At 39.8% G+C, this 26,718-nt stretch overlaps 1 protein-coding gene across 1 annotated transcript in view; it reads left to right on the top strand.

Annotated features, from left to right (window-relative positions):
- Window positions 1-26,718, top strand: part of DISC1 (DISC1 scaffold protein) — a 357,611-nt gene that overhangs the window by 152,659 nt on the left and 178,234 nt on the right. Inside the window, 2 exon segments of the mRNA XM_054024187.1 lie at window positions 1,563-1,665; window positions 23,361-23,549. Coding sequence (XP_053880162.1) covers window positions 1,563-1,665; window positions 23,361-23,549 — 292 coding nt within the window.

Here is a 26,718-nt window from a genome sequence, read left to right as displayed (position 1 = left end):
GCCCTGGCTGGGATGATTTAGTTGGGAATTGGTCCTGCTTTGAGCAGGGGGTTGGACTAGATGACCTCCTGAGGTCCCTTCCAACCCTGATATTCTATGATTCTATGAATCTATACTAAAAATTATGATCTTAAGGTCTTGGAGTTTAGGCAGGTCACCAAGAGGTGACATACCTCGGAAATGTTCCTTTCAGGCAGGAGGTAACATATCTATTTTCCTGTCTGGTCATTTGGGTATTATTTATTGTATGTCTATATGCATACTGAACCCTTCCAGGCTAAATAAGATAATGCAAAATCTACAAGATGAAATGGACAGCAGGAGGTGTCTTCTTTATGAAAAAAGACAAAGGACTGTTCTGGTATATCTAATGGGGGCAAAGAAACACACTGAATCCTTCACGTAGAAGGCAAGCTGACAGCATGTCAGCCTCATGAAAGGAGGGTCGCAGCCAAGGCTGGGTATAAAACACTGAAAGGTGTTTGGGTGAACCAAACTCTACAAGACATGAGAGTGTTAATTAAATCTGGGATCTAGAATGTTGCCATTTGTTTCAAATACTTCTTGCTATTGTTTGAATCGCTGTGCTTTGTTAAATAAACTTATACTTGATTTCACTATAAACCTATCTAAAGCTATGTGTTAAGTGGAGAGGTGATCTGAGGTGGACCTGGGAAACTGGAGGCCACTGTTTCTTTGAAAAAAAAAGTGAATCTGTGAATACTGTGAGTGCCCACTGCACCACTGGCTGGACACTCCAGGGAGATGCTCAGAGGGCTTGAGAGTGGGACTGTGCCTATTGCTAACTTGTAGAGAGACAGTGGGGCCTGTGAGGCCTAGAGGGGAGTGCTTGTGTTGCCTGTGGCCAATGGAGTAGGGGAGCTGACTCCTGGCAGGCACAGACAAGGCTTCCTCAAGCTAAGGGCGGGTGGTAGCGTGGTGCTTCACAACCTTGAGAGCTCCCGGGAGGTGTCACAGAAGTCTTTCAGCAGAAAACTCTGGGCTACATACTGATGCAGTAGCAGCTACTGAATATGAAACTAATGTCTTGAACTACTGTAGGCTCTCTCCATTGCCCACCCATAGTAGTATAGCAGATTTTGATGTTTCAGTTAAGAAGGGGTATGGGAAGTTATTTTTGATAAACAAATTACCTGTACATTTTGTGTTACTGACTTTTAAATCCCAAACTTCTTTTTAATTCCACTGGTTACCAGACATCATTATTGAAAATAGGCCATTGGTGCAAAGTTCATAATCTTGGCCTTTTGCTTAAACACTCACGATATCTACTACTGAAACATCCTCTGTGTTAGTTCTCTCATGTGGATAGCGAATACAATACTGTTTTCTCGTTTTTATATTGGAATGTGTTGCAAAGCCAATGAATTCTGATACATGTCTTTATAGACATATCACACATCACTTTTTATTATTTTTTTTACCTTATGGTAGAATGTTATGTCATGTCTGGAAACCAAGAACATTTGAAGTCCTATTTAAATTGCCTTTATATATTTTCATGAATGAATTATATATCATGGCTGTCTGCCTTAATTTAGGTTTGTGCAAGTCAGAAACTATGCAGTACTTTGAGGAGGAAAGTGAGTGATATTGAGACCCAACTACCAGCTTTACTTGAAGCCAAAATACTTGCTGTATCAGGTAAGGTTTACGTGATAAGAGATATGATGGTAATGACTTTAAGTTTATACTAGCACCGGGCATATTCACACTGATTTCCTAGAAAGGAAAGATTCCTTGTGTAATTACCACAATGTCTTAGAAAATGTTTAGTGAGGGGGATATGTAATAGTCATACTGAGAATGTGGTATCTTCGCCATAGTCCAAATGTATAAATATGTGATTAGTAGATTTCCTGACTTTTACACGTTAAAAGTACCTACCACTCTTCAGTATCAGAAGAGCCATAAAAATAACAAAAAGTATAATAATTACATGGATGGGTTTTAAATGATACCATAAAATGGAATACAATAATTGGTAGCTTCTGCTATTTAGATCATTAAACAACTAATGTTGGCAGCAAAAGAGCAATTTGGTCCTTGGAAGCACTTGTGCATATTATTTACAACCTGTAAAACACTGAAATGTGAATACAGAGCCTGATTCATGACAGGGTTACATGCCACTTATTTGGGATTACTGCACCATTTACTAGGGAAAAAAGTCTAAGCAGAATTTTTGTTAAAGAGCTGGCTTTTGTAGTTCAGCAAGTCTTTCCCACACATGTAAGTAGATACCTCTCCATTAGGCACCTGCTATAGAGGACAAGCCAAAGTAGAGGAGGTGTGAATTCAGGCAAAAAATGTATTCAGTCTTGCACCAAATTAAAGGAAGAGGTCAGTGTGTATTTTATATGTGCCAAAAGGACACACATGATCTGTGCTTTCTTAATTAGAAGCTATAGTACTATTTACAAAAGCATACATAATTTTAGAATAAAGTATCATGAGGCATCACATGTACTGTTTTCTACAGCTGAATAATGTAAAACTTGAATGCAGACTTCATGATCAAACAAAACCCAAATGGAAATAATTAGGGCCCTGATCCCTGTAAGATGCCAAACATCCTCAATTTCCATAGTCTTCCATGAGGCCCTTACAGACTACAACCCCGTATGTTTTGCTTGGGTAAGGATTGCAAGGTCAGAGCTGTAATGGATTTTCTTGTGCATATGTTAAAGAAACATGGATCTTTGTATTTTTTGGAGCCACGCGCCAGATTCACCAGTATTCTCCAGCTGCTTTGTGCAAAGTAGCCAGAAACCAGATTTACAGTTCTTTGTGTTGCGAGAGTGAAGAAGCCATAAAGAACTGGTGCATCAGATTTTGACACTTTTAGAAAATAAAATGTGTTCATCAAGTGAAATCTTCCGTAGCAAAGCATTTTGTACTAGTTTTTAAAAGAGGTTGCTTAGGGTTCAGCAAGGGATGCAAGAGACAATTTAATGCCTCTGTAAACTGTCTTCTCAGTGCTATGAATATGTTGCTTTTTTAGGAGTGACAGCACTGTTTCTCAGCAAATTACCATTTTTTCACTCTGGCCCTCTGAAAAGCTCTTCTAGTTCAAGAGTATTTCAAGGATTTTATAAAGTGTTCCTTCATTTTCCCCTTCCCAGATGTCTATATTTTGCTTTCATATGCTGGCAGGAGTGATAACTGTTAACCTCTGACAAAATAGGAGCAAATTATTCTGAAGTTTGATATTTGACAGAATAACCTGTTGGGTGCAATCTTGCAATCCTTACTGAGACAAAACTCCTATTTACTTCAGTGGAAGTTTTCCATGAGTAAGGATTATGGGCTCCAGTTCTGTAAGTTTGTGCTGTTCTCTTCCATTGGCTCTTTTTGTTTTTCTGCACTGGCAGTGTTTGTTTGATATGTGTGATTCATGTGACTTGATTTCTTTACATTTCTTTACTAGTGGAGTTTTGAAGATTATTTTTTTTCCGAAGGTGTAATAAAACTTCGTAAAAGGACAGAAACCTGACTGCTGTTGCTAATGTCCAGTCATGAGGCATCTGACTAGAGATTTTTCTTTATGCAGTTGTGCTCTAGGGAAAAGAAAGAACAACAGAGGTAGAAAGTGAAAAGCCTTTGACACTGTCAATCTGAGGAGTATCTTTTCTCCTTTCCCCTCGGGGAACATCAGGTCAACCCATCGGATTCCTTGGGTTGACCTGGTGGCCGGAAAGCAGTTTTATTTTCTGAATATGAGCCAGTTCCTGCAAAGTGCTGAGCTTAGTGTAAACCACAAATCCCACTGAATTCAGTGGGAGGTGCTGTGTACCCTCAGCCTCCGCTGAAATCAGTGGGAGAAGTTGAGGGCACTCAGCACAGCATCTTTGCAAGATTATGCCCTATGTGATGTGTTGCTACTGTTTGCTTTCGTTTTTACCATGGAGTAACGGGGATCTGTGAGCAACAGAGTGAGACAATTTGAAGTAGAGAGGAAACAACATTATTTTAATTTTTGAATTAAGTGTGGATGTGATTTGATGACTTGGATGCTGTGGTTCTTCTGCTGATTTATAGCTAAAGTTTGATATGGCTGTTGATAAAACCTGCATACTAGTTGAAGAGAAGAAAACTAAATATCCTACTTACTGTACACTCTTTAAGATACGGCAGGAAAGAGGCGGACATATCTGTAATGGTGGGTATTGATCCACTGTTTCTCAGTGTACTGACCTGGATAGTTTATTTACCATTCTTCTTTTCTCTTCTTTCAGATTTGTTAGCTTTGCTCTTTCATGTGTGTGTGCACAAAAATGTAGCCATGCAGCCAGTGGGGTTCCCAGTGGAATCAATTGGACTCCATGGTTCCCATTTATTCTCTGTTTACTTTCCCATACTCCACACACACACCATTTGGTGCTAAATCACAACAATGTCCCCACTAGCTAAGTATGCGTGGTTTTGCTCTTTCTGGAATTCATAAATACCACTCTGACTGTCAGGCAATGTGATTATTTGGAAGAACTGCAGTGTGTTCTTTTCCTCAGAAAATGAACACCATGCCTCTTTAGAGTACTCTCAGCCTTTGCTGGCTTGAGCAACGAGAGACCAGACTCCTCATAGGGCAACATAATAACCTGCTATTAAGTTGTCTAGAAAGTTTGTATTAATTGAACTTTTTTCTCATCTGTAGATAAACTTCACTTTTATTTCCCCTTAAGTTCTTAGTTTCTTCGTTGATGCATGCACTTGGAGGACTCATAGATAAAAAGTTACTAGAAAGAAATAATTAAGGGTTTCATATAGGATGATGCCACACTATTTGAAACATGTATTGCTGTAAAATATTCCTTGTGGGTCTTCTTATGTGCAACTCCAAAAAGCATTCAGTTTTTGTTACATTGTGAGGAGAAATATTTTGCTTCCAGCAATAGGTACACTATGGTAAAGTGCAGCAGTACTAGTTTAGTATTGCAGGATATGCATTATTGTAGTCCTTCAAGAATGTAGCGTTACCAGAAAAATTGAGAGACTAGGCTATGTGCAAATATTCCCATATAAAACAATGCAGGGGAATGGTCCGTGGTAGTTGTCGCTGTCCCAGCCGGGCATTGCCATTCGAGTCACAGCACCAAAATTGTGGAAGAAAACGAAGTCCTCACTCTGAGTTTAAAGCAACAAGCCAGAGGCAGTTTTATTATGAGCAATTGCAATTGGTTGGGAGAGTACACACAGGCAGAGATTTCGCTACCTAGGCAGGTCTCCGCCAGATAAACAATTAGGACAAGCATTTATACCTTTTGTTACATACAGTAATCAACAGCTGCATTTTGTTTATACATATTCCTTCCTGATATATTACTTTTCTCAGCAATTTTCTGCTACAGTCTGCGTTTCATTCTTATCTAACACAAGGTCAAAATAACCTTTCTCAGTTTTTTTCCCACTCGCCCAGGCCCTGCATTAAAGTCTCGCGTTATTAAATAGAAGAGTTAGCCTGATTCTTGCTCTTCCTGGAAGACTAAGATGTCTTTTCCCAATTTCCACAGAGCCTTGGCACCGTTCACCATCTTCAGTGCCAAGGAAGAAGCAGAAGTCTGAGAGAGGACATTCCCCGACCCTGAGGTTGACAGGGGATGGAGACGTTTGCAGAGTGCGACCTGCACCCTGACACTCCGTGATTCCAGCAACCCATGCAGTGTCATTGACTTCAGCCCTAATGTGGGTGCTGTTGAGCCTGGCACCGGAGGGTCATCGTGGTACCAGCACTTTGGCGGTACCCTCCACGCCGGAGGCATTTGTCACAGTGAGAGACCTATTCTCAATATTGGTACTCATGTCTCTGGCTATATAAAAGCCGATGATGTTGGTGCAAGTAGGAAGGAAAGAGCAGACTATGGTGGTACTGAGGTCCTTGTTACCGTCTAAAGGGAAACCAGCAATGATGACCCAGCCCTGATTTCCTCCTCTTCGGCACTGCTCCTCCCTGGTCTCCAAACAGAGACTCACCGGAGTCAGAGTCATATGCTTTGAGCAGGAGCTGGCACCGGCATTCGAGTCGGCACTACCCTGCAATGGACTCGCGTCAAAGTATCCCATCAGCTGCGTGGCCCCTGGACAGTCGTAGATACGGGTACAGTGGCCCTTCTGGAGTCCCTGGGCTTTTCCCCAGATGCAAGGCCCCCAGTCCAGACACTCCTACTCGGTGGCCTCCAAGGCAAGAGCACTACTGCCATTCTGATCAGAGCCTGATCAAGGCTCTGGTACTGAGGCTGGCACTGACTATCAGGAGCCAGCCCCACGAGACCCAACTGATATCCTTTGTTACAGATGCAACAGCAATGGGCTGGGGTGCTCACTTGGACTCCCTTAGAAGTCAGGGCCTTTGGTGTCCAGAAGAATTTTCTCTACACATCAATGTCAAGGAGCTCAGAACAGTCCACTAGGCTTCCCAGGCATTCCAAACCCATGTGGCAGGCAAGAATGTGTCAGTTCTCATAGACAACACAATGGCAATGTTTTATATCTCAATTCACCTTGAGGCCTCCTAAGTACCGGGAACATAGAACGAACTAGCGGATCACCTCAGCAGATCCTTCTCCAACCACCCTGAGTGGTCCCTTTGCCCAGATGTCGTAAAAGACATTTTTGAGAGATGGGGAACACCCCACATAGATCTGTTCGCGACAAAGCGCAACACGAAGTGTCTCCGTTTCTGCTCCCTCCTGGGCCGCAGTCCCAGATCTCTTGCAGATGGTTTCCTCCTTTCTTGGACGGGACATCTTTGTTTCCTCCTATTCCATTCATACACAAGGTCCTGCTGAGGATCAAGTGAGAACAAGCATGAGTCATCCTGATGGCCCCGGCCTGCCCCAATGCCCCCCCCCTTTGCATTGGTTTGCCACTCTCCTGGATCTCTCTGTGGAGACACAAATCCTTCTGCATCTGTATTGAGATCTAATCTCCGATGACCATGGCCATGTGCATCACCTGAACCTCATGTCCATCCATCGGACAGTCTGGAAGCTCTATGGCTGAACTCTGCAGAACTAGCATGCTCGGAGTAGGTCTGCAAAGTCCTCCTAGGAAGCAGGAAGCCACCCACTAGAGCTACTTACCTGGCAAAATGGAAATGTTCTCTAGCTGGGCTTTCCAGAAGGGTGTCTCACCTACGCAATTGTCACTATCTTTCATTCTGGAATACTTACTTCACTTAAAACAAGGTCTAACCATGGCTTTTGTTAGAGTCCATCTGGTTGCAATCTCAGCCTTTCACCCCTATGACATTTTTAATGTTTTTTGTAAGGGCCTTGAGAGGTTGTACCCCCATGTGCGACACCCAATAGCCCCTCCACCCCCCGGGACCTCAACCTGGTTTTATCAAAACTGACAGACCCCCTGTTTGAACTGTTGGCAAATTGCTCCCTGCTGTACCTGTCCTTGAAGTTGACCATCTTAGTGGCCATCACTTTGGCCAGAAGAGTTTAAGATCCATACCTTCATGTCAGAGCCACCTTACACTGTATTCTTCAAGGACAAGGTCCAATTGTGTCTTCATCCATCTTTCCTTCCAAAGGTGGTTTCCCGGTTCCAGAGCAATCAGGCTATCTTCCTACCAGTTTTCTATCCAAAACCACACGCAAACAGGGAAGAGCAGAGATTCCGCTTGCTACATGTTAGGCATGCTCTGGCTTTCTACATAGAAAGGACCAAGCTGTTTCGGAAAACTACGCAACCATTTGTAGCCATTGCAGACAGGGTGAAAGGTCTTCCTGTCTCAGCCCAGAGAATTTCATTATGGATCACGTCATGTATCCTCACATGTTATGACCTGGCAGGGGTTCCTGCCCCATATGTTCTGACAGCTCATTCTACAAGAGCACAAGCGTCTTTGGCAGCGTTTTTAGTGCAAATGCCTATCCACGACATATGTAGAACAGCAACTTGGTCATCAGTACACACATTTACTTGTCATTGTCACTCAGCAGGCTAGAGATGATGTTGGATTTGGCAGAGCAGTACTAGAGTCAGCATGTCAACTAAACTCTGAGACCTCCACTTGTACAACTGCTTGAGAGTCACCTACATTGGAATGGACATGTGCAATCACTCAAAAAAGAAAAACTGTTACTAACCTTTCTGTAACTGTTGTTCTTCGAGATGTTGCACATGTCCATTCCAAGACCTTCCCTCTTATCCCTCTTCAGAATTGGCTGAAAAGAAGGAACTGAAGGGCCAGGGGTTGGTGAGGCCCCTTATATCAGTGCTATGAGCACGTGGCACCAGAGGGCGCCAGAGCTGACCCAACAGATACCACTGATGCAAAAATTTCTGGCAACTGTGCTCGGGGTGTGCACACGCCTACTTTGGAATGGACATGTGGAACACATCTTGAAGAACAACAGTTAAGGAAAGATTAATAACCGTTTTCCCCCTGCGTGTCTTCCACTGTAATTTTGGAGAAATAGAATTGTCTCCACAAAACATTTTTACTTCCAATGAAATCAGCATTTTCTGACAGAAAAGTTCCCTGTCAAGGAATTTTTGGCCAACTCTGTTCAGAATGGACATTCACTCTAAACTAATGGATATAGAAAAAAGATACAGTTGAGATCAGAGTTGGAGAGGATGCATATGTACTAGTGAATCTGCAGGCCAAAGTCAAGCAGTTAAGAGGAAAATATGGGGTAAAGTTTTAAAAAGAGACTTAGGAGCCGAAGTCATATAGACACTTTTGAAAATTTAACTCATGTTCTCTACAGTTGGTGATCTGGAGAACTGTGAAAGAAGGAACAATGTGAAAATAAAAGAAAGGCAATCTTATGTTGTTAGTTAAGAATGAGGACATGTTAAATCTTAGTGCAGTGGAGGAAGTAACGACAGATAGGGCTCACAGTCTTCTCTCTTCAAGCATAAAAAATTGTTGCAGGGACATAATTGTACACTTAGGTTACTGTCAACAAAAAGACCTCTTGATAGAAAAGGTCAAGATTTATCAGCTAATATACTGAGGTTGTGCAGAAAAATAGTCAACTGAAGAACTGCAGGTGGCGGGAGGAAGGAGGGGGAAATCCCTAAGATACAGATGCAGTTTCTGATTCAAAGTTATCTTGTCCTACAAGAATACAACCATTATGAAAGATCTAAAAGAAGAGAAGTATCTTATTCAATCTTTCTGGATACTTGTAGAAAAAAATACTGAGTTGCCAAGGAAGGACATTGAGGATGAGCAAGAGAAAAAGAAAATAATTCCCAAATAAATGCAAGGATCTTACTTGAGATGAATAATCAAGACAAGGCTAAATAAGGTTGACTATAATCAGAAATGACATTTAAAGCAGGAATCATATGTACATTAATGGTCCATTAAAGGGACACTAAGACACACATAAAGAGATGCAGAATATTCAGTTATTTTACTAAACATATATTTAGAAACTAATGATTAGATGGTGTATGGGAAAGCTCCCTTGAGGGTGTATGCTGTGTTAATTGGTTTAGTGGGCATGATGTTGAGGGGCAGCTATCTCAGGTTTTAAATCAGATAGACCCTCTAGTGTAGATTGGCATCCTCTCTATAAAACTATTCAAAAAGTGCTAATAAACCCATTGGCAGATGTTTTCAATACTACATTGATAGGGAAGAAGCTCACAGCATCAATAAAAGAAGCATTTCTACTAATCCTCCCTAAGTCAGTAAATGTCTAACTGTCTGGACATCCTACTAACTCATCTCTCTCAATCTCCCAAGGCCCAAATGTGGATCATGACGTGCAACAGACCCCAAATGGGAGGGAGGAGGACAGTGGGGGGCAGGGCTCCATGGATTCCCCCCCCCAGGTCCCACTGTCTGTTGCTTAACCTCTCTTTTCCCCCAATTGGCGGCCCTTGGGGGAGCTCTCTGAGGGCAACCACCCACAGGCAGAGGGTTGGCTCCGCCTCTTCCCTTCCCCTTACAAGAGAGGAGGATCTGGCTGGAAAGAGGGCCAGTCTCCCAGGCAGCCCCTAGACATTCAGCTCTAAGGGCTCAGTCCCTTCCCCTGGTAAGAGAGGAGGATCTAGCTGGAAAGAGGACCAGACTCTCAGGCAGCCCCTAGATATTCAGTTTTAAGAGCTCAGTCTCCTTTGCGGGGTTTACCTTCTATGCCTCTTCCTGAGCACATTGCTTTGCTGTCAGGGCGGCTTCAGGAGCGATGCATCTTGTGGCTGTCTCCTCCTCAGCTGAACTACCTCTGTTACCAGCAGCCTCTGGGTGGAGCAACCTTCTTCCTTTTCACGTCCTTCCTAGGTAAATTCCCCCCTTAAACTCCTCCTCCTCCTCCTCCAGGCTGAACAAGCCTTGCAGGTACATTAGTGTGGAATAGACCCACAGGAGTTTGCTAGCCTCTGCCATACCACTGTGAGTGCATGTCCTTTCACAGTAACACAATTTTATTCACAGAGGAAACTTAAAAGATAATGGAGCTTTAATATAAATAACTGTACAATCTGTTTAATGATTATTTATTTTTAATGTAAATAATTTTCAGCAGTAAAATAAGGGGACACCAAATGTGTGGATATTAATAACTTAGGGACTAAAGTGAGTGACATCCCTCAACAAAGACACAATTGAGGGGTATGAACTGACCTGTAAAAAAAATATTGGCCAAGGTTTAGGCTAGTGGTTTAAACAAAATATCATCCACTTATATATGCAAAGAAGAGACAGGCAGGTAACAGACTGTTAGATGGCGGTTGAGGGATTATTTTATCTGACTAATCAAATAAATGATTCTGTATTTTAGCATTAGAGGCTAAGAAAGCATTTAATCAGGTAGAGTGAAATTATTTTAGAGCAGTTTGGAACAATATGGAATTGTGGATAACTTTCTTAGATGGACAAAAACTTCTTTATATCTGTAACCTGCTGTGAAAATGAAGAACAGAGGATATAATCAGAAGTTTTCATTCAATCTGGAAGCACGAAGCAGGGATGTTGTGTGTTACCTGTGCTTTTTACCTTGACAATGGAATCACTCGCTGAAAGAATCCACTGCAACAACATTGTTAAAGGATACCCAGCACAAAATTTCCTTATATGTTGATAATGATACTTTGTTCTTAGCCAACCCCATAATTACTTTGAGGGAACAGTCAAAAAATATAAGTAGTTTTGGAACTATGTCAAAGTAAAAAGTTAATCAGATGAAGTCTGACATATTGGCCCAAAGGTTCAGTTAGATACTGGTACCTTGGAATACAGTTATCAAATAATATATATATTAGTTATATGAATTTAAATATAAAATACTTACAAGTAGGAGAGTTGGAAAGGCAATACTGTTTCGTGGATGCAGGGTAGTTCAAAGAAAATTAACATTTTATCTACACTCACCTTTGTATTCCAGACACATTAATTTACAGTACTGGGCAAAATTCTCCACAAAGTGCAAAAAGATATTTAATCTTTTATATGGCAGAAACAAAAACCCAGAATAAATGCAATCTCAAACATGAAAGTCTAGTGCTGCCAGTTAAACTTGGTTTAATCTTAACCTAGACAAGCATTGGAACCATTTCAGAACAGAAGGAATATTGTTTAGTATTAAACAATAATAACTTAGCCTGCATTTCAATACCCAATAAGTAACAGCCATTCTGCTGGGGTATAATATCATACAAACTGAGTAGTTTCCCCTCTTTATTATATCCTCATCTAGAATTTAATCAGCAAAAATGTTAGGGAATCTTCAGTTTTAGGAAGGTATGTAATAAATACAATAGGTCAATTATATCATAAGTTTCCAAAAAAATTAGAAACCACTTTGGATGTTCATGTCTCCCTTCTACCAATATTTACAGCGCAGATCTTTGAAATCAATGGAGCTGCACCAGTTTACACCACCTGAGGCTCTTGCCCAGTATTTTTTATAAAACATAATAAATAGGATGTTGGTAGATAATGGCTTTAGAATCAGTAGCTCTACTGGAACTGGAACAGGAGTACTTGTGGCACCTTAGAGCTTATGCTCTAATAAATTTGTTAGTCTCTAAGGTGCCACAAGTACTCCTGTTCTTTTTGCGGATACAGACTAACACGGCTGCTACTCTGAAACTTGTCTACTGGAACTGCAGTTAATAAGAGTACCATCTCACAGATAGATACGTAAAGTAATGGAGAGTCAAAGAAAGAAGAATGCTAGCTTCTTTGGGTTGGGTTGGGATGGGGGTTGGGGGAGATGCTAATAAAGATACAGCCACTGAGAAAAAATTATCAATGCAGTCTTTTTGGTCAGTGTCTTTTATATGTACCATTGTAAAAGAAAACTATTTTGAGATATTGTATCAAAGCTTTAAAAAGTTTATAAAATAGCCTGTGATCAGTGCAGGAAAGGGATGTGGAAAGATAGGAAGGTTTATTCTTATCTGGTAGGATGGCTCAGAGGCACAAGAATTATTGGGGCAAGATTACAGATCAAATCAATTTAATGCTCAAAAATAGCAAGGAAATATAAATTAGCTAAGGTTAACTTGGTAACCCTTTGTAATGCAGAATATTGCACTGATCCATATAAGTAAAAATTACTGTAGCAATATTTATTTTAAATTCATTTTCACTATTTTGAAAATTTTAGGTTAATGTGTGATGAATGGTACAATTCTAATTTTTGAATAGTAAGAAAATAAGGGGTAGAGTGGAAGATCTGAAGTAAAGCACCATTTTAGGTAATATTTTGTCAATTTACTAGCTGTGCAGATGCGAGATTACATGTATGTTTAGGTATTGTAACTGTGTGAAAACAATTTTCTTGAAAATAATAGTAATGAAATCTGACAAATGCTTAGACACAGCTGAGGTGTGTGTTCGAGAGAGAGAGCCACTAATTTTCTTCACTTCCTTCATAGTTAGTCTTATTCTTGCAAGTGTAAATTAGACCCAGATGTAGAAACTAGGCCAAGAAGGTTTATACCTCATTTGGAAAGAATATTAAGATCCTTATACTGAATAGAGATCTTATGCCATCATTTCACTAATAGCATTGAATAACTGTTTTATTAGATATATAGTAGCTGGTCTGAAAATGGGAGTTGGTTGGGCGATTGATAGTGATATGACCTCCAGCATTTTTAAAAAGATAAGAGCATCCCTCTTTTGTGACTTATATCTGTGTAAGGTGGAGGTACAGGTTAGTAGCATGGCATGTGTATTTAACCACTTCCCTTTTACCAAATGTACTGTGTTGGCACTGTTGCCTCTCATAATAAATTTGGACATTGGAGACTAGGGAATAAGATTATTTCCAGATGGCTCTAAAAGGCTTGCAACAGGTTGGCTTTTAGTTTAAAACACTTTGTCTCTTAATGATAATTGAGATTAGGTAAAACAGAGCCATCAGAGTAGAAATTTGCCTATGCCTGGTGGTGAACATATGATTAACCACCACTTCACATGTTTATGCTAATGGGATGTTAACTCCTTTGTTTGCTTGAGATCATGCTGCAATCTGCTTAATTTTATGCAAATTAGATATTGTCCTCAGAATCCTAGCAAGTTGACAAAATGGCCTTATGTTAGGCAAGTTTGCTCAGTCTTTCCTCACATGATTCATAAATTGTGCTGCTGTTCCATCAAAAGACACTGGTGTTCCTCTTTCCTCTTTTGTAACTTTCTCACTGTCAAGAAATGCTGGTAAGAAAGGGGAAGAAAATTCAGCTAATGTCTGTGTGCCTATTGCATTTCAATACTCCTCAATATCTTGGCTAATTGGGCTCCTTGGGAATATAGGCCTTAACATATAATTGATCTATCCCATTTGGTATCCTGCCTCATCAGTGGTGACCTATACCAGATGCTTCAGAAATAGATGAACCTCTCAACCCAAAAGCCATTATTCCCCTAACCAATTGTGTAATGTTGTATATTGGGGATAAATAGATCAGGGGGATAGAGAATGAAAGGATTGGTGAGTAGTAATTGGATAGGTGGTAGTGTGTAGTGGGAGGATAGATGGAAAGAGGAGAAGGAGGGTGTGGAGAATAAGCAAAGAGCAAGAGATTACTGGGAATAAGATGACAGAGAAAACATGAAGAAGGGAGAAAATATAATGCAGGGAAGATTATATTTTTGTGCTTGTGTGTGCGCACACCATTCACATAAATTCATTCCACTTTGCACTCCTATAGTGTATTCTCGGTCTGACTCTAAGGCAGAGATTCACAATTTTTTTTGTAGATGGACCCCTTTTCAAATGCAGTGTTAATCCCAGACCCCCAACTGAGAAACTGATTGACAAAAGTATATGTATGCTTCATATAAACACGTACTGTTAGTAATGCTTTAAGTAAAGGAGTATAAGAGTACTTACAGATATCAGTGAGATGGGTGTGTCTGTTTCTTGCTGCAGAGTCTGTCTATCCTTGGGTGGTGGTTGACTTGTAAATCATTCTCCACTTCCAGTTGGGACCTGAACTTTGTCTTTATAAATGTCATGGTAGAGAATGATGCTTGACATATATATGTTGCTGGCAAAGGTAGCAACATTTTCATTGCTTCTGTAACTAATACTGAGTACTCCGCAGCAACAGTTGACCACAACTGGCCAGGTGTCTGTTCCTGAAACTACAGGACAGTTCAACCAGCTCCTGTTCTGCTTTTCCACTCAAACAGCAAGACAACATATCAAAAGTTGAGAACAGATCCCAAACCCAATCATATTTCACCATGTTTATATTTTTAAAGTAAACACTGAAGTACTCTGCCAAAGTTGAAAGGTGAGCAGTGATCTATCACTTAGTTGTCATGCTGTTAGTATCCAGAAAATCTGTCAATGGAGGAAACATATCTGAGATTCCACTGCTCATTCTAGTTTTCCAAACCTCTACTTTATTTTGAAATGTTGTAATCTTGTCACTCACCTCAAGTATGGTGGTATTGCCCTCTTGTGTGAACAGGTTCAGTGCATTCCACCAGTTAAAAATGTCTGCGAGGTCTGCAAGCTTTGCAATCCATATTGGATCAGAAAAGTTTGCGGCAATCTTGGGATTATGCACTGAAAGAAAACACAGCAGCTCTTTGTGAAGCTCAAAAACTCTTTCCATCACTCTGCCATGAGATAGCCAACTCACTTCCGTATGAAACAATGTGTCGTATCCTGCACCCATTTCTAAACATAGCTTTGCAAAAAGGTGTGAATTCAAAAGCCAGGACTTTACAAAATTCACAACTGTGTCAGCTGCATTGAGCACATCATGTAATTCAGGTTCCATTTTCTTTGATGAAAGGGCCTGGCGATGCAAGGTACAGTGTGTTACAATTACCTGTGGCTTTATGGCTCATATTCTTGCTATACCACCACTTCTATTGCCTTTCATAGAATAAGCACTGTCCATGCAAACAGCAACACATTTCTCTCAATTCAGTGATTCAGCTTTCATGAAATCATCCAATAATTTGAATATTTCCTGATCTGTTGTCTGTTTTGGTAACTCCTGACAAAAAAAGAAAACTTTACAAAATTTCCCCCAGTCAAACATAACGAACAAAAACTAATAATTGTGCTGCATTACCAACATCAGTTGTCTTATCCAGGTGAATTGCAAACTGTTCACACGTACGTAGCCTTTCAGTTAGATAGCATTTTACATTATTTGAAAGCTATTCAATTCTCTTACTAACTGTGTAATTAGAAAGTGTTACGGCCTTAAGTTTCTTCGCTGCATCTTCCTTTACCATCACTTCGCACATTTCTACAGCAGCTGGAAGAATCGGTCCTTCTCCAGTGGTACAGGATATTTTACTCTTTGCAATCTGAAGCACCGTTAAGAAAGATGCTTTCAGATCCTTTTCTGGAACCGATGTTGTGTTTGTCATTTGAGTTTTCTGTTGATTGTTTCTTCTTTCTCATTGAAAAAAGTCTCTGGATTTGTCTTTATACTCAAGTTGCTCTGTTGCGAGGTGTCGTTTCAATTTTGCAGATTTCATTGCTTTGTTTGATAGGATTAATAAGCATAGAACGCATTGCGGTCGTCCATAACTAAATTCCATAAAACCAAAATCAGTATAACTTTTGTCAAACTTTCTGTTCATTTGTTTCTTACTCCTTCACTCTGCATTGTCCATGACTTTAGCACAACTAGCAGTACTAGTATGAGGACATTTTAAAAATTCATCAATTTTTCAATGTAATTTGCTCACACACTGTAAAAATATATTCCACTTCCACCCACCGTCTTAGTCGTAAAAGACGTCTTAGTCGTAAAAAAAAAAAAACTGAACATCACTTCTGAGTTGCTGTCACAAAGCAGAGAGATTTTTTTTATGTTGATGCTTATGCCATGTGAGTATTACGGTGTTGTTCACGCACCATTTGTTGGTTTTAATTGTTAGGCAATGCAGACGTGGTGAAATTTTTTTTTCATAATATTTTGCGGACCCCTTGTGCAGTCTCTAAGGATCCCAGTTTGAGAACCACTGTTCTAAGGTAAAATCTGGTCTCTCTATACTGCTCAGGCAGCTCAAAGGAGCCTAATTCTGGGTATAATTAGTCAGCTGAGAATTTCCCTGAGTGTTTCTCTCGGCTAGGGTAAAGATATCAGAGTCAGTTCCTGATACAGCCTCTCAGCTTCCTCACTGGCACAGAGCATGTGCTGGGGAGGGAGGAGGTGGCTCCTTAGATGGTGTAAATTACAGTAGCCCCTAGATTGCCCTAACTTGCTCTGAGGCTGAGGCTGTTGCAGAACAGCCCACCAACTCATGGACCTGTGTAACTGACCTTTCCCCTGTGCTTAATAGATCTTGGATGTAGAAGAAAATCTACCCCTCCATCTTCAAAGTATAGTCAGTGATTGAATTGACTTGAGCACATATAGAAATTACAGGGAGAATGAGGGAGGGATTTCCTTGTCTCCTTTGCAATTCTTTCCCCTCTCTGGATACTGCTATTCCTGCCAAGAATGACTTTTATCCTTGATTTATAAAAGTTCTTCTGGAGAGCCAACTTTTTGGCTTTGAAAATACAATAGAGTATTCCAAATTAAATGGGTTTTAAGGAAATTTCCTTGGGTAAATTCTCTCCAGAAACTCGAACTTTTATTTTCTCTGCCCCACTACAATTAATCGCTTTTGTGAGCTGCTCAAAAGATATTTCCTGCTTTGCACCTGCCGATTTGATCCTGGTATAATGTTCTTGTGTGCCCTCTAAATGGCATTTCCTTCTGTCTGTCTCTTTCAACTAACTTTTCTATAGCAGATCCTGTAAATGGGCCTTTATACAGTGTATTTTCAGGATCAGGTGGACAATTTGTATTGCATTATGCCTCATAATAAAAATGGTTGGTATCATTTCTTAAAAATGATAATTGTGATTGGGCCTCTTGTTTTTTGAGGTATGTAGGTGATGAAGGCATCTTATTCATTGTTCATTCCTTCTTGTCTACAGACCCATCAGCACTGCTGCTTTCAGAATCTGGTATATATCACTACATCTAATTCCCCCTCTTTTCTTTGCACTAAAAAGTGACAAAGAGTCCTGTGGCACCTTATAGACTAACAGTGGAAATTTTAGGAACCAATCCATGCAACAATGCCAACTCTGCCCACATATCTACACCAGCGACACCATCACAGGACCTAACCAGATCAGCCACAACATCACCGTTTCTTTCACCTGCATGTCCACCAATGTAATATACGCCATCATGTGCCAGTAATGCCCCTCTGCTATGTACATTGGTCAAGCTGGACAGTCCGTACGTAAAAGGATTAATGGACACAAGTCAGATATTAGGAATGGCAATATACAAAAACCTGTAGGAGAACACTTCAGTCTCCCTGGACACACAATAGCAGATGTAAAGGTAGCCATCCTGCAGCAAACAAACTTCAGGACCAGACTTCAAAGAGAAACTGCTGAGCTTCAGTTCATTTGCAAATTTGACACATCAGTTTAGGATTAAACAAAGACTGTGAATGGCTAGCCAACTACAAAAGCAGTTTCTCCTCCCTTGGTATTCACACCTCAACTGCTAGAAGAGGGCCTCATACTCCCTGACTGAACTAACCTCGTTATCTCTAGACTGATTCTTGCCTGTATATTTATTCCTGCCTCTGGAAATTTCCACTACATGCATCTGATGAAGTGGGTATTCACTCACAAAAGCTTATGCGCCAATACAACTGTTAGTCTATAACAGGGGTCGGCAAACTTTCAAAAGTGCTGTGCTGAGTCTTCATTTATTCACTCTAATTTAAGGTTTCGCGTGTAATACATTTTAATGTTTTTAGAAGGTCTCTTTCTATAAGTCTATAATATATAACTAAACTATTGTTGTATATAAAGTAAATACGTTTTTTTAAATGTTTAAGAAGCTTCATTTAAAATTAAATTAAAATGCAGAGCCCCCCGGACCAGTGGCCAGGACCCGGGCAGCGTGAGTGCCACTGAAAATCAGGTCATGTGGCACCTTCGGCACGTGTGCCATAGGTTGCCTACCCCTATAAGGTGTCTATAAGGTGCCACAGGATTCGTTGTCACCTTTTACAGATCCAGACTAACACGGCTACCCCTCTGATTCTTTGCACTAAGCTTTCCTTATGTGCTCATAGACCCTCACTTTATCTATTGAAGTCTAAGTTGCAATCAAACTCTGTATCCTCATCAACAACTGGGTGGAAGATTTTATGACTTGTATTAGTGGCATTGATGGATACCATAATGGTGATTGCCCGGAGGAAGAACACCTGTTAGCTCTTCAGTTCTTATTATTGCTCCCACAGGTGTTGATCTTTAAAAAGTTTTGTTTAGTAGAGGAAGAAAGGTGAATGTGTGCTTTGTGCTTAGTGTCATTCCCCCCCCCCCCCCCCCGTTGGCTTCCCAGTATTCACATTTTTCTGTTTTGCAGAAATCATTCCTTTGCCACATGTTGAGTAACATGGGACATAGCTATAGCAAAGCTGGTAGCATACTTCTCTAAATGCAGTATAAATGACGAACCTATAGTTGCTGCCTGGCTTGTTGCATATTAGAAGAATTCACAGTTAAAATCAATGATGCATGATTCCCTATCTCCAGATAATGCCTAGATTTTTTTCTCCTGTGAGAGTCATACAATGGAGAGGTGGTGTCATTGCTCTGGCCTGAATTCCAGGTACTGGAGCAACACTCTGGACCACTGCAGCAGCACTACTCCCCAAATTGCGCGGGCCCCTGTGCACTTACTTGGTCGCACTGGTTATTCCTCCACCAGTGCTTGGGATCCTTAACAATTATGCTTTTTGACAGGATTGCGGAAGTCATTTATACTGGTTTAAAGTATGAGCCCTCAGACTTCCACCAAGTAGCCCTCATTTTGTCTGCTGACCACATAAAGCTTTATATAGTATCATTATATGTGCCTCATGTTGCAGTATTGATCTCTCACTGCACAAAATAAAACCCAGTACACCATTGTGGATTTAAATGATCACAAACCAAGCTCTCAGTTTCCCCCTTGCTACTATATTGCTTCTCAAAACAGATCATTGTGACTGTGGTGTGTAATGGGATGACAGGATTTTTCTGTTGGGGCCCCCCCTGCTGGTGTCAGAACCTTGTATAAAACTGCTGGTGTTCCAATGGCTCATTTTGGTCTGTACTGCTCATTAAACACCTCTGGATATAAGGGAGATAGGAGTGGCTGTCTACGGAGTGAGAACTGGGGATATAGGAGGGAGGCGGTCGCAGAGGAAAACATTAGGTACCTCCAAACTCAGGGAGGAAGTTTGGGGGAGGTTTATTGTGATGTTGCTTTTTGACTACCAATAAAGCCAAACCCCAGAAAGGAACTGAGTTTGGACGCACAATTCAGGGTCTGTGTGCTCCGTTGAGCATAGGGTAGAGACTGAGACCATTCATAGAGTGTCATGAGTGATTGATAACTATGATTAGTTCCTGTTCCAAAGTGGAAAATTCATGAATGATTTTGGGGATAAATCCTTTTATATCTGATGCTCCTGGTAATGGAAAGTAATAAATCACAGAGTTGATTTGACAAAGATCACTTAATTAATTACAGGTTTTATTATAGTCTCGGTTTCCTTTCACATGGTTAGATACTACTTTTTCTACTGAATTAATAAATTCTATGAGTGAGTGTTGATTTCATATATTTATTCGAGTTAAAAAATTTAACATCTTAAAAGTAGCACAGTAAAATTCCATGAACCTGCCAATGTTTTCATGAAATTTATTAAGCTGTTAATTTCACCCATCTGGTATAATATAATGTGGGTTTGCATAATTATACATACATTCTAGTGAAATGCAGTCATTGCTGGTGATGAACTTGGTAGTCATTCAGCTCTCATTAACTCTCCACAATAGTTTAGGACAAAATGAAGAATATCACATTTAATGGATATTGCCGGGGAATTTTGCCTAGGTAAATTACTTATCTAAACTGGAATTTGGCCCAGGCACTGGAAGTAAATATCAGAAATGCCATGGGATCTTTAATGACCACACATGGGGTTATTAAATCTTGGTTTTAACTGAAAGATTTATTTATTATTTTGATAGACTACCACTTTATGCATAACCAGCACTACTTTCTTCAGCATTCTAGGTTTTCCTTACAAATTCTGATAAGGGTTTATTGTATAAGATCCTGGGCTTTGCACCAGGGCCTGAGAGTTCCTAGACCATGCTCAGACTGTGGCTACCACCCAGTAGCTTACCCAAACTAGTGGAGAAGGGGGTTAGCAAAGCTCTAGCTCACAAAGGCTCTGCCCACAACACTGATTGAGGAAGATGTCCAGCCCCACTGACTGGCTGGGATGCACTATTTAAAGCAGATAGAGGTACGGGAAGTTGTTTGAGCAACTTGATGAATCCCTGGTTACTACAAACCCTGCCTATTTGCCTGACTCCTGAACCCTGCCCCCCAGCCTGTTCCTGTCCCCTTTATTCCAGACCCCTGTCTGTTGATGGTTCCTGCTTTCCTGATGCGCTCCAGGTCCCTGCTTCTATGCCCTGCCCCTAACGCTGTCTCTGGCTCTGACCCTTGGCTTGGCTCCTGAGTCTGACCCTGGTTCCAGTTCCAGGCACCTGCTTCTAACCATTAGGCCTGACCGCCTATTCCCCGGACCTTCAGTGAGATCCAAAAGAACACTGTCTAGAGTACGGTTGTAGAAATTTAACCCCATGTATGCAGGAAAGTAATAAATTATCGTGCTCAGTTTAGGTAAAATAATTACTTTGTCATCAAAATGAGACATTTTATCAAATTTATGATATTAACAAAATGAAATATTTTGACAGGTGTCTAAAGGATATTTCTATAATAACTAAAGTGACTTGTGTTTTCTAAAAAGCAGAAGGGCATTTTTTTATAATGTTGGCAGTAGTGATATAAATATAATTTTAAAATCAACCTCTTGTGGCATTTAGAAAGTGCCTATTTTAGTTACTATGATTGCGGTCAGGAGTTCACTGATGGCACTTTTAGAAGGTGGTTGCCAGATCTGTATATGCTTTTCTGATTTTTCATCACGGACTCACAGGCATATTTCTGCTGTCAGGAAAAGCTACATCAGGGAGATTTGCCTTATGGGCATATACTTGATGCCTTTTCATCATAGCCTGAGTTTTGATATTAACCTCCCCTCTGGGAATTCATAATCATTCAACATGTATAAAACTTTCATGTATAGCATCATACCTTCTCCCTAGCTTTTTTTCAGAAGTAGAAAGGAGGCTCCAGATTTTAATTAAGAATCTTTTCTTTTTCATGTTTTATTAAGGATCCTGTGCACTAAGACTTGTAATGAGTTCTATTTTCTTTGGAGATACCATTGTTTTATTGTCAGCCTTGCTGCCTTAGAGACATCTGAATATTTACCATTCATCCATTATTATATGTCAACTTTTCCCTCGTTCTTCCCCTCCCTCCACCTCTGTGGAAGCAAATCACAGATTAGGTTTATAAAACATTTATAGTGGCTCGGGGTGGGGGGGGGAAGGGGGAGGATGACAGTTATACACCCTAATGTTAGGGGTTATTTTTTGAGTTTTGAGGTGATAGATGGCTAATGTATGCACAAGTGGATGTGCTTCACATTAATTTCTAGAAGCAGCATTTCATCCATAACCCTTGAATGCCTTTGCTGGTTATGTCAGAGCCCCTAAAGGTTATTTTATAGATCTGTCTTTGTAGGTACTTATATGGCCACCTTAGGGCTCGTCTATATTTAAATGTTTTACTAGTATAACCATTTTGGTTAGGGGATGTGATTTTTTTTTTACTGAAATAGTTATACCAGTGAAATCCTTACTGTGAACACAGTTACAATTGTGTAAAAATTACTTATACTGGTATGGTTATTCCCCTTCCCATATGGGAATAGCTGTAGTGGTAGAAAGCTCCTTTATACTGCTATACCTGCATCCACACTAGGGGGATTGTGTGATTTTAACTATACTGACATAGTTAAAATGGTACAACTTTCTAGTGTCATTAGTGTAATTATCTTTGTGAGGTAGGGAAGTACTATTGTCTTGATTTTTACAAAACAAGGAACAGAGAGTTTAAGGACTAATATCACAAGCAAGCCAGTGGTAGAGCTGGGAATTTAACTCAGGACTCCTGACTCCCAGTTCTGATTCTCTAACCGGAATCACACGTTGCTCAGGAACTGTAGGCAAAATAAGATGGGAGTATCAGGAACCCTGCATGGCTCCTAAACTACACATTTCAGGGAGAGAAAGAAGTGGAGATACCTGATTTTTAAGCACTTATCCATGCAACCTCAGCATTTTCTTAATATATTCTTAATATATTATTTTTAATAGGTGCATACCATTTACAAACACAGTATGTCCTATATATAAAAACCTTAAGGAAATAATGGTATATGGTATTTATCGTTATGCAAGAAAGATATTTTCTGGAGTCTAACAGATTGATGGCACCCATTTAAATGTACTATATCATCTGGCAATTATGAATTGAGGTACACTATAAAGCCTGATGATGATCTGATGGACTACAAGGTAATGACCCATGAATTACAAGTGGGAAATTTTCTTCAACTTAAATATCAGACATGGATTTTCCCCACAAATGTAAAAAATAATTAAAAACTAAAAAGGAAGGAATGTTTTCTGTGTAAAAGAATCTAGGTAAACCATAATTTTGCACATCTTGTTCCAATAGCTTATTAAGAACATTTCCTGTAATGGGATTCAGTGGAGCAGAAAAATTAAACAGAATGCAAAACTCTTCTGTCTTTTATTACTGTTGTTTTAGCTGCTGCTTGGGTGTTCAGTTGCTTAATTTCCCGTGTTTTCTGTGCAATCTACTGATGTTGCAAATGTTTGTTTCCTTCTCTCTTATTCTCCCTCCAAATGACTCTGCAGGAAGTAATTTCTGTACTGCTAAGGATCTTGCAGAAGAAATAAGATCATTAACATCTGAGAGAGAAGGGCTGGAGGGACTTCTCAATGAGCTGTTGGTGCTGAATGCCAGAAATGTCCGAAAATTAGAGAGAATTAAAGAAGATTACAACAGATTGAAACAAGAACTGGAGCAGGGGGAGTCTGCCTTTGGTAAGTAGCTCACCAGCTGTTAGGTGATTGAAGCTTTGCTTTTGCTATATTGTGGGCAGACCAGTATTCTGCTTGATTGGATGAACATCCCTGTGATGTGTGTGACATGCAGAACATACCATTTTTAGGAGGGAAATTTTGGCAGGACCTTGATAAACAGTAGGTTGTACATGCTGTCAGGCTTTGTCTTGTTATTCATGAGTGACATTTTTTCTAGCTTTGTGTATATTAATTTTGTAAAGTGCTTTTAATATCTCTCTTAGCCCTGATTCTCAAAAAGTCTCTTGTGCTGAAACCTAATTAATAATAATGCCTTGTGCATGTACATCATGTGCATAATCAAATATCTTGTACATAAATGTTCTTGTACTTTTCATCTATGGAAAATGTAGGTTGTCCACAACAATAGGAACCTCTGCCTTTAACATAATTGGATATTTATTCAGGATGTTTGCTGGGAAAGTGTGTAACCCATAGAGGGCGCAAGGTTTTGAAAGCAAGAAGTCTTTATTTAAATAAGTGGTTTAGCGAGAACAGCTAGCAAGTCTACATAAGCAGTCTTTGTGGCTTACTGTTTTAAAGCAGAAACAGGAAATTTGATCTGCGATTTAAGTGAATGCAACTGACAAAGTAGCGCTGCTTCTAATTTCTGTAGAAATTCTCCTCTGTCTTCTGCCTTCCCCTCCTGAACCCACCCAGTAAGTTACCAGATAAAGTGGCTATGTTGCTTAAGTAAAAGATGGAGTAGTGTTTAATTGATTACAAATACACACATACTGTAGTTACCTCTGCCTGCTAAACATAATCTTAAAATTGCTTTCTTGAGAAAGAATTAGAGATAGTTCCAGAGTTTGACACTTTTTTCCTACCTCAAAATTTTCTGAGCAGTATGTTGGTAGAAGAGACAAAAGCATTGCCCTTTTGGAAGGATGCTGAGTTGTGTTTCCTAGGTGACCAGACAGGCAAAGCTATGTTAAAAACAAAAAGATGGATTTTGTAGGCCATTAAAGAGATTTAAAACAACAGTACTCTTGAAAACACATGTAGGAAGGGAAGGAAGACGTGTTCTCTACGCTACTAGACAAGTATTTATCCTGCTAGAAACTAGAAAAGATCCAGAAAAGTGGAGCAAAAATTTTAATGGTCTTCCTCCAACATTAATGTTCTTCAGCATAAGCAAAGTGATCCAAAAGCAGATGATGAAGCATGCTTTCTAATTATTTGGGGTTGCCAGTGCATTGAAGAGTTATTTTTGGTCCCCCAGGCTGTGCCCTTCATATTGCTACTTGCTCTGTTAAAGAAAGGGAACTTTCCATAACACATAATTTTCCAAATGGTACATTTTTCAAATGAGTTCTTCTTTACTGAGCTTTCAGACTGTTTGTGTGAGCTTGTTGAAGCAACAGAACTGGCAGCACTTCAAAGACTGCCCCCCCCCTTTTTTGAACACCGAATATATGCAATGAAGCATCATACTGTGCTGAAATTTACTGCAAATTATGACAATAATATATTGTAAAGCACTGAGATATGTCAGAGATTTACTATGCAGATTGTAGTTTGATTTGTTGTGATTCCACAAGAATAAGTGAAGAAAGTTAATTCTGTATGAAATAAAACCCTATGGAGCACAAATTGCTGAAAGCTGTATAAACGATTAAAATTATTAGTTCTTCATATAATCTACACCATTTTACTTTTTGGAAGATAGACACTCCTTTAGATTTGAGAGCATCTAGCATGTGAATTTTGGTTGGAAACAAACCTGTGAAAAGTGGTAAATATCTTGTATTTTAAAAAAAGACATGGAGTTTCATGAACCAGTTGTCTTTTCACATAGTACTTTTATGCTTGTAAAATAAAACATGGAATAGTCTAAACTGCAGATGGCACTTTATCATTGAGAAGGCTTTCTCTGTGATTGCTGCTGTTTATTGAATGTCGCACCCTGTTTTCTATGGCAGACTGGTGATGAGGACTTTTTTTTTTTTTCAAGGTTATTACTGCATTTAACCTTTAGCAACTGGCAATTGAAATTAGTTGAGTGACTTTGACTTTGGGATGTTTTGGTGTTTATCACAAAATATAGTCTACGAGCATGCATATTTAGAAAAATGGAGGGAGAAAGAATAGTAGAATAAAGATGAAGATACCGACTATATAAGGAATATCGATGATAGTAGGGATTGGTAAATACCCCAGTATGCACACCTCTCATTTTTATGATAAACAGGAATATTTTGAAAAACATACCTTGGAAATAATGATGATAGATGAGAGCTCCTGAATGATGGGCAGGGAAGTTTGGAGGAAGAATATCTACATCACAAAGAGCAAGCAGAGAGAACCAGAGAAATGAGATTCTCTTAAAAATATTATTATGGATGATTATTTTTATTATATCCTTCTGGAGATAGTTGTGGCAGAGAGAAACAGACCGCTGGAGGCATAGCAACAGCAAGACTGCACCCAGTCACTAAATAAAGGAGGAATGATGATTGCAAAATGGCTGTCATTGAAGTCCCATGACTTCAACAAACCCTGCTGCTAATTGACTAGTATGGTTTTGTGAAGTTTAGGAATCTCCCTGAAACCCCAATCATGCACTGATGCAAACTCCTAAATAAAAGCTAAATGATTTGGGGTTAATGTTGGGAAATCAGATTGTTCCCCCAAAATGCCAATATTCTGGCTATTTAGGAATTTGCAAAATTAGTATCCCATTCCTTGTTGATTTGCGTTTAGAAAGCAATAGCAAAAACAGCAAAATGAGGTAAAACATGCATTAGTTACCCTCAGAGAACGTAGTCTGTCATATTTCACATAAAAATAAGTAGTTAAAATCATATGTCATTTGATTAGAGAAAAAGCAACATAACATTTTCATTTTTTAAAGCAAAGATTTATTCTTTTAAATGAGGCAGTAGATTTATTCTTTTTAAGGGGGGAAAATAGCTCAGTGGTTTGAGCATTGGCCTGCTAAACCCAGGGTTGTGAGTTCAATCCTTGAGGGGGCTGTTTAGGGATCTGGGGCAAAAATCTGTCTGGGGATTGGTCCTGCTTTGAGCAGGGGGTTGGACTAGATGACCTCCTGAGGTCCCTGCCAACTCTGATAGTCTATGATTAATAAAGATAGAAATATATCTGAACCTCTTGATTCAGTTTTCCC

The sequence above is a fragment of the Malaclemys terrapin genome, chromosome 3 (assembly GCF_027887155.1).
Source record: "Malaclemys terrapin pileata isolate rMalTer1 chromosome 3, rMalTer1.hap1, whole genome shotgun sequence".
Classification (NCBI taxonomy): domain Eukaryota; kingdom Metazoa; phylum Chordata; order Testudines; family Emydidae; genus Malaclemys; species Malaclemys terrapin.
This window is presented reverse-complemented; position numbering and strand designations above follow the sequence as displayed.